Genomic DNA, 13,086 nt, shown 5'->3' with positions numbered 1-13,086 from the left:
ATGGGTCATTGTCACATGGACAATAAGGAGTCTATTGTGTCTCTAGGTAGGGACTTAAGTTGCTTCCTTAGAAGCAAGAAGTAAATCAAGTTTGAGAAAAGGCCAACAGGGTCAAAACATTAGATGCCTAATTTTATTCTTCTTATTATTATTTTATTTACTTTTTAAAACTTGCATAAAAAAATGGAACTTGTTTTCAAAAAGAAAAAAAAAATCTGATCATGTTCTTGAATGCATATATTCACTACCAAGTGTTCATTATATAGTCAACCTCTTTTTAAAGCAGGTCAGATTTGATCTAACTTAGTGTGCAAACATAGGAGGGTCTCAATTTCATTCAAGAAACAGGTGTTTCCATGGAAACTCGGTTGCCAAACTTTTAACAAATGTTTGTCATATGTAAAGTGAGATCCTTAATTGAGAGGAATATTAACTTTGCTCTACACTGTGATCAGGTAGCTCAGTCAACGTTTTTTCACAACGACTATTTTAAAAATTCCAATATATTGCTATTTATATAAATTGCTCTATGGATTTTGGCTCAACCCTTACAGTTTCCCCAGTGCACTGAGGTTTCCCTCTTGTGGAAATAAAGGGTCAACATCTCATTTAAAACATTTTGCTTAATATTGTTTTCAGTAGTTTCAGTATGGAGGTATTTTTCTGTCCATTATTCCATAATTTTTATTTATGAACAAAAAGCAAATAATATGCCCTAAATCATTAACCTATAAGAATTGTTAGGAACACAATACTATTCAAAGGTGGGGGTCTGTAAAAAAATGTTTGTGAAAGAAGACTCTTATGCTCATCATGGCAGCATTTACGTGATCACATACAGTAAAACAATAATATTGTCAAATAGTATTACATTTTAAAATATAGTTGCAAGCAGCAATGGCGGGCCCAAGCCATCAGTGCAAATGCCACCCCGGTGGCATCAGGAAAACACTTGTATTTATAGTAACCAACTGGCAGTCTTGTTTTAAGGGATACAGCAATGAAAGGGTTAATCCAAAACATCAAGAGTGTGAAACAAACACACACACAGAATAATGTATACAACTTTCATAACTCTTTACAATCAGGTTTCAGTTATCATCATTAACTATATTAGTTAAAATGACCAAAAATGATACAGCATTTATTAATGTTAGTTAATATTAAGTTCAAAATTAACACATTATTACAATTTAAAGTTGTATCTATTAACATTAGTTAATGCACTGTGAATTAACATGAACATTCTGATTAACTAACATCAACAAACAACAAATACTGTAAAAATGTATTGTTCTTTAATTTAGGTCATATTAGTTAATGCAACAAATGAGACCTTATTTTAAAGTGCAGCCAGTTAAAATATTAACTAATTTTATGCATTTCTTTTTTATTCTAATTAATTGAAATGAGCTGTAAGGGATCAGGCATAAAAGATTTCTTATCATATGAGTGAGAAAGGGAAGGATATATACAATTTTAACAATCTCTAAAAAATGTTTTATAATGCTCTACAAGCATTTCTAAAATAATTATGTAAAAGTTTAATGACAGTACAGTATATATCAACTGATTATATGCATTTGTTTGCCATTCTAATGAATTTGCAAAATGACAACAGTGGACAACCTTAGTATTACAGCTTATATGTCTGAAAAATCATCACCTTAGCACCATTTTGGAGAGAATGAGCTGAACGCAGGCAGCATACACTGTTCTGTGTCAGCTAGATATGTTTTCTATGTGTATTTATTAGGGGTGTAACGATACGCGTATTCGTATTGAACCGTTCGGTACGACGCTTTCGGTTCGGTACGCGGTACGCATTATGTATACCGAACGGTTCGTTGGAGTAATTAATTATATTTGAAAAAAAAAAAAAAAAAAAGAGAGAGATAGAAATATAATGATATGCGTTCAACAAGGTAGCCCAATAACCCCATACAACGTAACAGGCAACGCCCCTGACACTCCCGAAGAAGAAAAAAACACCATCTTATATGTTTATGTTAGGCTACTCAGCAGGCGCTCGCTCACTCAGTACGCGCTGAAGGCTCGTTGCAAAATAGCCAATGCGTTTAACAGACTAGAAATGAGAAGATCCCCCAATAACCAACAGGTCTGGTGTTTGGGTGCACTTTGGATTCCCTTTAAGCTATAATGGTGATGGCAAGAGAGTGGTGGATAAAAAAACAACGGTATGTCGCATCTGCAACATGACAGGGTACACCAGCGGGAATACAAAAAAAAAAAAACACCAGCGGGAATATCTGGGATATATGCGTCAGTACTATCTGGGAAAAGACGAAAAAAAGGAGAAACATGCACGCAGCAAACTATCCCTGCAGCATTTAGACACTATAGCTTACAGGGAATCCAACCCAAACACCAGACCTGTTGGTTATTTTAGGATCTTATATTTCTGGTCTGTTAAATGCATTAGACATTTTGCAACGAGCCTTCAGCGCGTGCTGAGTGAGCGAGCGCCTTAGGGGCCGTTCACATATCGCTCCTAAAAACGCGTGGAAAACGCTAAGCACGTCTTTCTCCTCCTTTCCAAAGCGCTCGGGCAGAAGCGCTCATGAGGCGTCTGTCTTTGCTAAGCAACAATGACGTGCTCTCTCCATGAGACGCGGAAATTTCAGCGAAGGATAAATGGATTTGCAGCTCTAAAAATCGCTTGCAGTAGCTCTGCTACTGAATTTATTTCAAAATTGCAATCCATATACAACTATGATCAGCTGTTCCTTCATCTTGGCTGAGCTCTCAACGTTGTTACGGGAAAGGATGAAGCTGATTGGTTGGTTCTTGTCACATGACCCGCGGTGCGCTTGCGGCATTCTGAAAAGTTGAGATGTTTTTACATTTTGCTGTATCTAAAACGTATCGAACCGAACCGAACCGAACCGTGACATCAGTGTATCGTATCGAACCAAACCGTGAATTTTGTGAACCGTTACACCCCTAGTATTTATGCTTTGATTTGAAAGAAAATATCACATCCATGTGGCGCAGCTGACCCAGAAGAGCGAACACTGCCTGCTTTCAGCTCATATTCTCCAAAATGGCACTACGGTGATGTAGACAGACACAGAGGAGACGATTTGTTAAATAAAGTTGTTATTTGTGTTTTCTTTGTGTACAAAAAGTATTCTCGTCGCTTCATAATGTTACGGTTGAACCACTGATGGCAGTTGGACTATTTTCATACTTTTCTGGACCTTGACAGTGTAATTTACTTGGCAGTCAATGGGACAGTCACAAGCCTCCAGGTTTTCATCCAAAATATCTTAAATTGTGTTTATTAGAAAAACAAGAGGGCCTTGTATCCTAGTGCCTTGGACCCTAATAACGGTTTTCAATCATTTATTCCTGTGACTACAAAAAACACTTTTCATTGATTTTCAGCAACAATTACTTCAGTATTCAGTGTTTAATATTATCAATACTGAAAACAATGTACTGCTTAATATTTTTGAGGAAACCATGATACATTTTTTTTAATTATTATTTTATGAATAGGAAGTATAAAAAAGTATAAAAAGCATATATTTGAATAAATTGCATGTGTAATATTGCATATTAAAATTTGGTTAAATGGACACTTTTAATTGTTTAAAATGACTTGTAGAGTTAATTGTGAATGTAGATGGAGACGGCAAACTCAAAAGATGAGTATAAATTTTTTTATTATTTAGATGCAAGTATAATAAACATATTGTACTGTTAGAAGATAAATATTTACAATAGTTGCCTTGCAATTGTTAGTGGAGAAAGCAGAGTCATTCCTCAATCACTGAATGAAAACTAAAACAAAAAAGCACTTCCTTACACTAATGTTACAACGCACAGTACTCTGCTTTGATCTTACAAATTTCCGGGAGGTAATAAAGGATTGTCTACTAAAAGAACAGACGTTTATTATCAGCATGTCAGTGGCCACACAGCACTCCTACACACCTATTTAAGGTTTCAAACAAGAAGACAGCATTTGTCTTAATCAAAACAAAAACAAAAATAGAATAATAAAAATAATTCTGACATCATTCGCTAAGAATGTAGCTGTGCTGGTACATGCTCGCCCTTCGAGAATGTCAAAGAGCACTGGTAAAGGTTTTCTCTCTCTGGGTCTCAGGTCTGGATCACATCTGCCAGAAAAGCTTGTTGGTTTCGAAACGAAATTTCGATTCAATCACTGCAGGGCAATTTACAAACCATACATTCCACTTCGGCATGCACATTTTGAGATCGATTCCTAAAGTGGAACAGGAACAATTAGCAATAACAGTGTATTAAAGCCAGAGAGTATTTGAAGAACACCCTACGGGGGTAAATATTATTCCACTGTCTCCCTTCACCTATACAGAGATAAACAGAGTGAGCTTTACATTCAGGGATGATGAGAAACATCTGAAAACTATCATCTTGATGAGGAACATTAAAACACAGTCAGTCTACCATCAACTGTACATTAATGGACATATAGTTTCAGTCCGTTTGCTGGCAAAGGTTCAATCGCTTTCCTGAATCAACGCGTAGACCTGTTTTGATTTTGTAAGCGGAAAAGCCTGGAGCTGTGAAAGCTAATTCAGCAAGTCCAGTCAACTCTGTGATAAAACAACTTGTGTGTGCATTTAAATACATTACATATGTAATTATACTAATGAAAAGTTGTACCATCACAAATCACTGCTGTATATTAAACCTTTTTTTTTTTTTTTTTTTTTAAAATACACAGAGCAAGACACATGGCTTGGACAAGGAGGTTTTCTCAGACATTAGACCGGCGCAAGGAACAAGATCACAATCTGCACAAACAAATCCTCAGATTTCTCATGAATATGCACTAATCAAAATGCCATTCAATCCAATTAAGCCTTTATTATATTGGAAAGAGAGACGTAAATCATTTATAATCCACAGGCCACCCGTCCACCAGTCCTTAGTACATTGTTAATATACATACTGAAAAGCCACTTCTATCATGTACACGTGCAAAGAACCCAAGTTCATGTATTTAAATGTGATCTCAAAAGAGGAAACCGTGAATATATTCTGGCAAGAAGTCACCCACACAGATGTATCACGCCCATTTGCTTAATAAAGGTCACAAAGAAAGAAAAAAGAGAGGCGTTATACCATGGAAACTTAAAAATACTCTGCAATTAAAACAAATGTAGAGGAAGCAAAATGTGCACACACACACACATGTACTTGTAAAAGCCTGTTTATACTAGGCTGTGTTAACAAATGAATGATCGTTTTCCTCATTAGGTACACTTACTGACTCGGGTTCTACAGGTATGTTGCCATGGCCACCGGCCTCTGTAAACTAAAAGCTTTGGAGAGGGAGGTGGCGATGCGGGGGAGAAGCCGCCACAGAAGGCTTGTCATGCCTGTGAATGAGGACCATTAAAAAAGCGGCTCCAAGAGGCCTTCAACACAACATTCGGCTACACTCCAAAAAAAGACATCAGAAGAAGATCTGCTTGGCATCTGAGGGATTCTGCTCCATTGGACAATATGGGCATTTAAGCCTGAGAAGAGAGAGTTTAAGACATTGTAAGCAAGGAATATCAGTATCAATACTGCATAAAAGATTCATTTTGGTAACTTTTTTTTTTACAGTGACTTTTTAACTATATTAAACAGTAAAATTTGCATAAGTGGAAGTAACTAACCTTAAACCAAGCCCTAACCCTTGAGTTAATACATGTAGTAAATTAATCTTAACAAGTATTTATTTGTGCAATTACATTGTAACCATGTCAGCTTAAACTAAAAGTGCAACCTTTATTTTATTTTTAACTGAAAACAGCATTAAAGAACATAAATGAATGAACCCCTTATATACATAAGGTGAAATGTGCATGTCTGAGTAACTAACAGGAAACAATGGTAACCAGGACATTGCTATGTGGTTGCTTAAGTGATCTGCATAGTATGTTGCCAGAGTCAGGGTGGTCCCAAGTTAAAAAGGCCCGCTCTTGAATCTTACGATATCATCACATCCCTGTTGTTTCCGGGGAGCAGTTGGGGGTTTGGTGCCTTGCTCAAGGGCAACTAAGTTGTGGTATTGAAGGTGGAGAGAGAACTGTACATGTACCCCCCCCAATACAAATCCTGGCGGCCCGAGACTCAAACTCACAACCCTTTGATTGCGAGTCCAACTAACCATTAGGCAATGACTTCCCCTTGCCAACAGCTAATTAATGCCCACTGCGATAAATTTTTGCCTCAAATGAGTTATGAGGCTTTCTCATATGACGATTGTGAAATCAAGAAATATTAGGAGCAACGAAAGGGATGACGCAATTAGTGCAACAACAAATCACCAATTTCTCAACATACACTGTCTTGGATCCATTATTTCTTTTTCAAGACAAGCCATGATCAAAGTTAACTCTAGAGATTGTTTTTGTTTGCTAGCCACCATTACAATTATGCGTGTGAATATGGCTCGCCGTCACTGACCGTGTCATTGATTGATGATGTTAAACTCTGGATAAGTCTTAGCGTATGTACATTTTTAATGAGTCTGACATTAATGACAACAGAGATCTTACGGTCTGACATGCTTTATAGCTGGGATCATGTTCATATAGTCTTAAAAACTTAAAAAATGATTTGCAATAATCTGTCAATCAACTACTGCTACTAGTGCTGCTGCTGGTAGCAAGAACGGCAGACTGCCCTTTAACCCTTGTTAAATAACCATTAGGTCGGAGGTCTGTTTGATGAAACTTTAAATGTAATGTAGAATGTGATGCATGTATCAGAGTCTTACTTTCCAGCATTGGTGAGTTTGTTAAGCGCGTCTCTGGATATGACATGCCCACAGATGAGCTTCATGGGTGGATTGCTCTCTGATGTCTGCTGCCTCAGGATAGGACAGGCAAACACAGAGTGATACCAGCACTTCTTCCCCAGATCTATTTCAATCTAAACACACACACACACACCAGGGATGAACAGATAAAGCATTAATGTGTTTGAAATGACCACAGTTATTTATTAATATATCAGCCAATTCTTGGCCAATAAAAGTAGAATCTTGCACCTATCAGACAGAGCAATTAGTCCAGTCAGCTGTAATCAAAATCTTGACTCATTTGTGTTTCAAAGTTTTGCATTTATAATAACTGAACAGTCTGAATAGGGAGATGAACAGAAAGTGTAATTTATCATTCCTACTTTTGGTCATTCTTAAATTATGAAAGTTGGAAGATGGAAATACTTCAGTTTATTTTGCTGTGTAATTATTTAGTTTTGTTGTATGATAAATTTTTCAGTAAAAAAAAAAAACGAACCAACTATTAGCATCAGTAAATGTTGTTCTAGTAAGTAACTGGTGCATGCATAATTATAATGTTAATGTAAATACATGTAAGTAAAAGATTTCAACAGAAACTTTTAGAAACATTTGAAGCTGTCACTGTATAAAAAACCTCAAAGGGAAACAGGGAGACCTACTGGCAGCTCATCCTTATGTGTCCAAACACCACTGCACTGTCTCTGTTCAATAACCTGTTTGATGTTCATGAGCACAGGCAGTGCCATACAGCCGGACGCAAAACTGATGGAGAGTCAAAGAATCAAAACAGGATTTAGCAATCAAAGATCAAGCACAAGGTTTTACTGTCAATACAAAGTTCAAAACATGTTACCTCTTAAACAAAATTTAAATATAATTAATTTTATGATATCCCAAATAACTAAGGGTTAACAATACTGTATACGTCAGTATACTATGAGCAAACTGTACATTACCATTCAAAGGTTTGGAGTCAGGGCATTTTGTTAAAGCAATTAATTTTTAATTTTATTCAAAAGAGATGCATTAAATTGATCAAAAGTGAAAGAAAGGACTGTCATAACATTACAAAAGATTCCGATTTCAAATACATGTGGTTTTCTTTAACTTTTCATCAAAGAATTCTGCAATTCTACTGAAGGTTAGAGTAATGGCTGCTGGAAATTCAGCTTTGCCCTCACAGGAAATAAAACATTTTAAAACTGAAAACAGTTATTTTCGATAATTGTAATATTAAATCCAGTTTTAGTAAGCACAAGTGGCTTTTTCCCCAAATTCATTTAAAAACCTTACTTAACCTAAACCTTTTAATGGTGCATTATGCAGACGTGTAAAGCAGTGAATAGTCATTAGAAAAAGTGTAATTTCAAGTAAAAACTTTGCAATGTTTAAATAAAAAAAAAACATGCCTTGAGACTCATGCGTTTATATTCTATTGAGCACAATGTAAAACTTGCATAAAACTTGCAGAGATTAATGAATTCAGCAGCTCCTATTAAAATAGGCCTGACATCTATCTAATTACTGGTTAGGGGTCATATTGCAAATCCTACAGGAAGTGTAGAAATCATAGGACTTTTTTCTGACCTGACACTGAGTGGGGACTCCACAGAGAGTCCAAGCAGGGCGCAAGCATCTCGTGTGAAGATGTTACAGATCTCTGCCCACTGATCCGTCTCCAGCAGACTGCGGTACGGAGAGTTCTCGATCCCATGGCGGAGGTACACTAGACTACCCATTAAGATCTGAATATCTGGAAAGCACACACAAACAAGGGTCAGATATCATCAACACTGAGACAGGTAGTGTAATACAGAACAAAATAATTGCATCAATGATGTTACTGGAAAAACAGCCTTCAGTTCCACCCATATGTTTATAAAACTAAAGCCTAATAATGGTTCAAGAGTGGGCCTTTCCTCACCTCTCTGATGCTGCGAGGCAAACGGTTGGAAATGCCGTGCGTACTGTAAAGCTTCCTGCTGTTTGCCGATGCCTCCGTTGAGCAGGCTGATGAAGTAGAGTCTGTGAAGCTTGAACTCAAGGGTGCTGTTCAGATCCAGCAGCCGCTGACGGTTTGTCACCGCCCACCTACCACAGCAATCAGAAAACCAAACAAACAATTACAACCAGTAATCTTAAATCTACAATGCAACTATTCAAGCCATACCCTATCAAATTTGTTGTTCTGAAAGAATTAAGGGTATGTTTACCCTAACGGTATGTAGACTTACAGGATGTAGTTAGATACACTACCATCCAATGGTTTAGGGTTAGCATGATTTTTAATGTTTATGAAGAAGTCTATTATGTTTAAAAAAGGCAGCATTTATTTGACAAAAAATAATTTATTCCTGTGATGGCAGGAATAAATAACTACGTTTTCAGCACCCATTTATTCAGTGTCACATGATCCTTCAGAAATTATTATAATATTCTTACAGCACAATAAACATTTCTTATCAATGTTGGATACCGTTATGCTGCTTATTATTATTATTACAGAAATCTTTTGTGATAAATGTTAATATCTGTCACTTTTGATTACTGTCCCCAAACTTTTGAAAGGCCATGCACGTGAGAAAAAGAAAAATTAACAAATAAAAGTGGGAAGTAGAAAACAGAAGGATGCGCCACATACTCTAAAGCTGGTCTGAGATCTTGTGTTCTTAAAGCCTCTAAAATGCGGTTGAGCTCCAGAAATGGCTGTTTCATGCTCATGTCAATTACTACACCAGACTCCTGTAAAGTCAGATTAAAACACTACATATTAGTGCAGGGAATAAATTCTCAATAAAATTCTAACTGAAAATCTCATGACTTAACCTAAATGTGAATTGCAGCAATGTTTACAGAAATGCACACTAATTGTTTTAGTATTTATTAATAATACAAAACAAAAAAGATACCTGGCAGAGGTCCTCTGCAACACTCAACATGCCTTGTCGATACAGATGTTCTACGATGGTTTCACTCAGGTATTTCTGCCTCTCTGGAGAGTCCCAGACATTCTCAGCTACAACTGCACTCACCTCCGCATCAAAATTCTGTGCAAGAGAACAGCTTTTAAAACAAATGTATTAAACCACATAACACAATACTTTGTGGTGATTGATTTACTAAAGTAAATTCAACTACAAGTCGAATTTTATCATCAAATAGGTAGATTTTTCACTTTCAACAGACAGAAAATGTAGAAAGCAACCATAAACTACTGGGAAAAGAGAAGAAGAACAGGACTGGGAATGTCACCGGCATTTATTCAATTATATTTATTCAGACAAACATGATAGATTTTATCTTTCTTTAGTATGTTTTATTTGGTTTTTATTAATGATTTTACATTTCTTCAATTTAAATATTTATTAATTTTTCCTCAACATTTCATAAACAACCCCCAGTTTGGGAGACCCTGACTAAGATACACTGCTGTTAAATGTAATATTCTTTTAATATTTGATTGAATTAAATTGAACAACAGTGTAAACAATTAACAAATTCTTACTCGGTCAATTGCTTTGCCCACTTTCGACACACTGCCGTGGATGTCCTTGTGCCTTGAGGCAAGCATCTGCACAGTTTCTTTGATTTCCTTGCAGCACTGGGCCATTGTTTGATGGAGCACTGATAAATCTGTATCTTGAACCCCTAGAGTTGAAACAGTATGAAAAAATATAGCAACATAGGGAACTTTGATCTAAACAGACATATGCTACTGTGACTCAGCTCTATAACAGAGTTATGCTTATATAACCATCTACAAAATTTGACGTGTGGGCTAGAGGTTATACAGCTAAATGCAGTTTTTCCTGTGTTTTTGTATGTTTGTTTGCACTGCAGGCTATTATTTATGCAGGCATCTAAAGTACACCTATTGTTCATGACTTAATGTCACTGAATTGGCTGTTTTCGAAGCCATAAAAGCACTTGGTTGACTTCGTCCTCCTCCTCTTGTACAAGCACTGACATATGAATCACTCTACCATACAAGTTGATAACTCACAACACTGATTTAAAAAAAAAAAAGCAAGATATGAACTCAAAATTATGAGAGGAAAAGTATGAAATGTGAGATATAAACTTACAATTCTCAGAAATTATAGAAAAAAAGGTGAGAGAATTGTGAGATAAAGTTGCAATTAGCTTTTTTTTTCTCCTATAGCAGGAACAACATATTGCCCAACGTCACTATACTTATTCAAATATATTCTCACCATAAGCAACCAATCGGCTCCTCAGCTCACAGACGTTCCTCAGGAGTTCATCCAGTCTTTCCTCTGACTGATGTCCATATGTGACAAACCTGTGTAGGACCTTCTCGAGCTCCCGTTCCACACACGCACACTGCTCCATCAGCACAGCGTTACAGCTTACACGCACACACACAAGTCCTGCAAAACAGTAAAAAAAAAAAGAATTTATATATATATATATATATATATATATATATATATATATATATATCTTTATTTATTTATATATTAACCTCATTTAAAGATTAAGCTGAATTATAAAACCTGCAGAGATCTTGTGTTCTTTAGTTTGACTGTTCCAGGTATTAGTAGAAACAAAATAATAATAATATAAATTATTTCAAACAGTGCAAACAGTGTGGTTTGGTCAATCATGACAAACAGTGAATTACAGCAGAACAGTGGTTTAATTGTTGTGTTTTTATAAATGGATAGAAAGAGCTAATTTTTCAAATGTATTTGTTAGTGTCATGTTTGAATCATATCTGAATGGACTCTAAAGCTGACAACTTCTTTGCAGTACTGATTAAATCAAGCCAATGGGTGACTAAATGATTTCCAGGGATAACAACATCGGACTAAAAATCTGAGCCAAAGTCTGACAATAAAAAAAAAATTCTTGATTATAGACATACAACACCGATCAATGTCATTTCAAAATAAGCAGATCACTCAAAAATATAATTCCAAGGATTTAGGCTCGCAGGCCCGTTGTCATGAAAATAAAGAGCCTAAAAAGACTGAAATGCTTTGTAACGTTACCCAACTAACCTTACCGAAGTGTCACTCTAAAAAGCAATACTGTATAAACGCATATTTAATTAGTCAAAAAGACCTCTTAATGAAAATAAATAAGAAAACATTCCTTTGAATTTAGTTTAAATCAAATGTATACAAGCCTCAGCCAGGGTCAGGGCTATGCTGCCTAAACACAGCAAAACTACGACTTAAAACACCTACAGCTATTATTCTCAGTTTGTTTTACCTTTTTAAATAACACACTGCAATGAAATTTATGTCTAACTAAAGAAAACTGTAACAATTATTAAAAATGTGCGTTGAAATAAGAAACTGTTTGATCAAAACAATCAGTTAGCTTGTTAGCATAACCGGTAATACATCTAGCCATAAGAACGAGTGTAGAACTCGAAAATTCAGTATGTATTTTGACACAAACGATGCTATTAAAACCATATCAGTCTAGTACTGACCTCGAACGAATTTTAGAAGGCTATATCAAACGCGTAAATTAAAATAATACATTATGTTCTTGCCTGTTTTGACAGCGCTTCACCAGCAGACGTCCCCGAAGCGATGCACTGACTGCTTGGCGCTCTGCTGCCTCCCGCGGCCTGGAGGTGTAAATGATGGTAAGATCGACAAAGCACAAACACCTTTGAAGCTTAAGTACAAATGACAAATAGGGCAGTTTTAATGGTCTAAGCTGGTTTAGGTGGTTTCAAAGTCTTACTACTTGAAAAGTGTCTACAAAAAGTGTCAAAATGCCGTGAACCAGCTAAGACCAGCAAACTATAAGAAATCTAGTTCAAAACAAACATACACTAATAAACAAATAACACATATATGAGAAAATATGCCCGTAGGCTATTCAGGACATCAGTTATATGTGAAGACTAGTGGAGTTTTTTCGCAGGGTCCATAGTAAAATATTTTCAAACAACTATTAAATATGAAGGTAGCTTATTATAATAATGATGTCCTAACTAAAAGGTACATTCAAATACAAATTAAAAGGCAAATTAGTGTAAACAAGGCCCTATGGGAGGGGGGAGGTTAGGACGATTCCAATGGCCCGACGAGGGAGATAGATGTGTATCGATTTTAGGAAAGAATCCTCAGCAAGTTTCGCCATTAAGAGTATTGAGGAGTACAAATAGCTTGGGTTAACTAGACCATAAACTGAGATGGGATAAATGGACCGAAGCTGTGAACAAAAGAGGTCAGAAAAGGCTATACTTTCTTTGGTGAAAATAATTTAATGGCTTTTAACTCCCATAT

The 13,086-nt window shown here is 36.1% G+C and overlaps 1 protein-coding gene across 2 annotated transcripts; it reads right to left on the bottom strand.

Annotated features, from left to right (window-relative positions):
• Positions 1–3,672: 3,672 nt before the first annotated feature.
• Positions 3,673–12,462, bottom strand: LOC128027580 (E3 ubiquitin-protein transferase RMND5B). Of its 2 annotated transcripts, none has more exons than XM_052615319.1 (10): positions 12,342–12,462; positions 11,029–11,205; positions 10,320–10,462; positions 9,724–9,861; positions 9,456–9,556; positions 8,739–8,905; positions 8,402–8,567; positions 7,474–7,576; positions 6,788–6,942; positions 3,673–5,537 (listed from the first exon to the last, which is right to left on the bottom strand). In XM_052615319.1, the coding sequence occupies exons 2-10, from the start codon at positions 11,165–11,167 to the stop codon at positions 5,474–5,476; spliced, it is 1,176 nt and encodes a 391-aa protein (XP_052471279.1). In that variant the 5' UTR covers positions 11,168–11,205; positions 12,342–12,462; the 3' UTR covers positions 3,673–5,473. The 2 variants fall into 2 exon arrangements, with proteins under 2 accessions (XP_052471279.1, XP_052471278.1); XM_052615318.1 differs by having other exon boundaries at positions 12,279–12,349.
• Positions 12,463–13,086: the final 624 nt, after the last annotated feature.

The sequence above is a fragment of the Carassius gibelio genome, chromosome A14, assembly GCF_023724105.1.
Source record: "Carassius gibelio isolate Cgi1373 ecotype wild population from Czech Republic chromosome A14, carGib1.2-hapl.c, whole genome shotgun sequence".
Classification (NCBI taxonomy): Eukaryota; Metazoa; Chordata; class Actinopteri; order Cypriniformes; family Cyprinidae; genus Carassius; species Carassius gibelio.
This window is presented reverse-complemented; position numbering and strand designations above follow the sequence as displayed.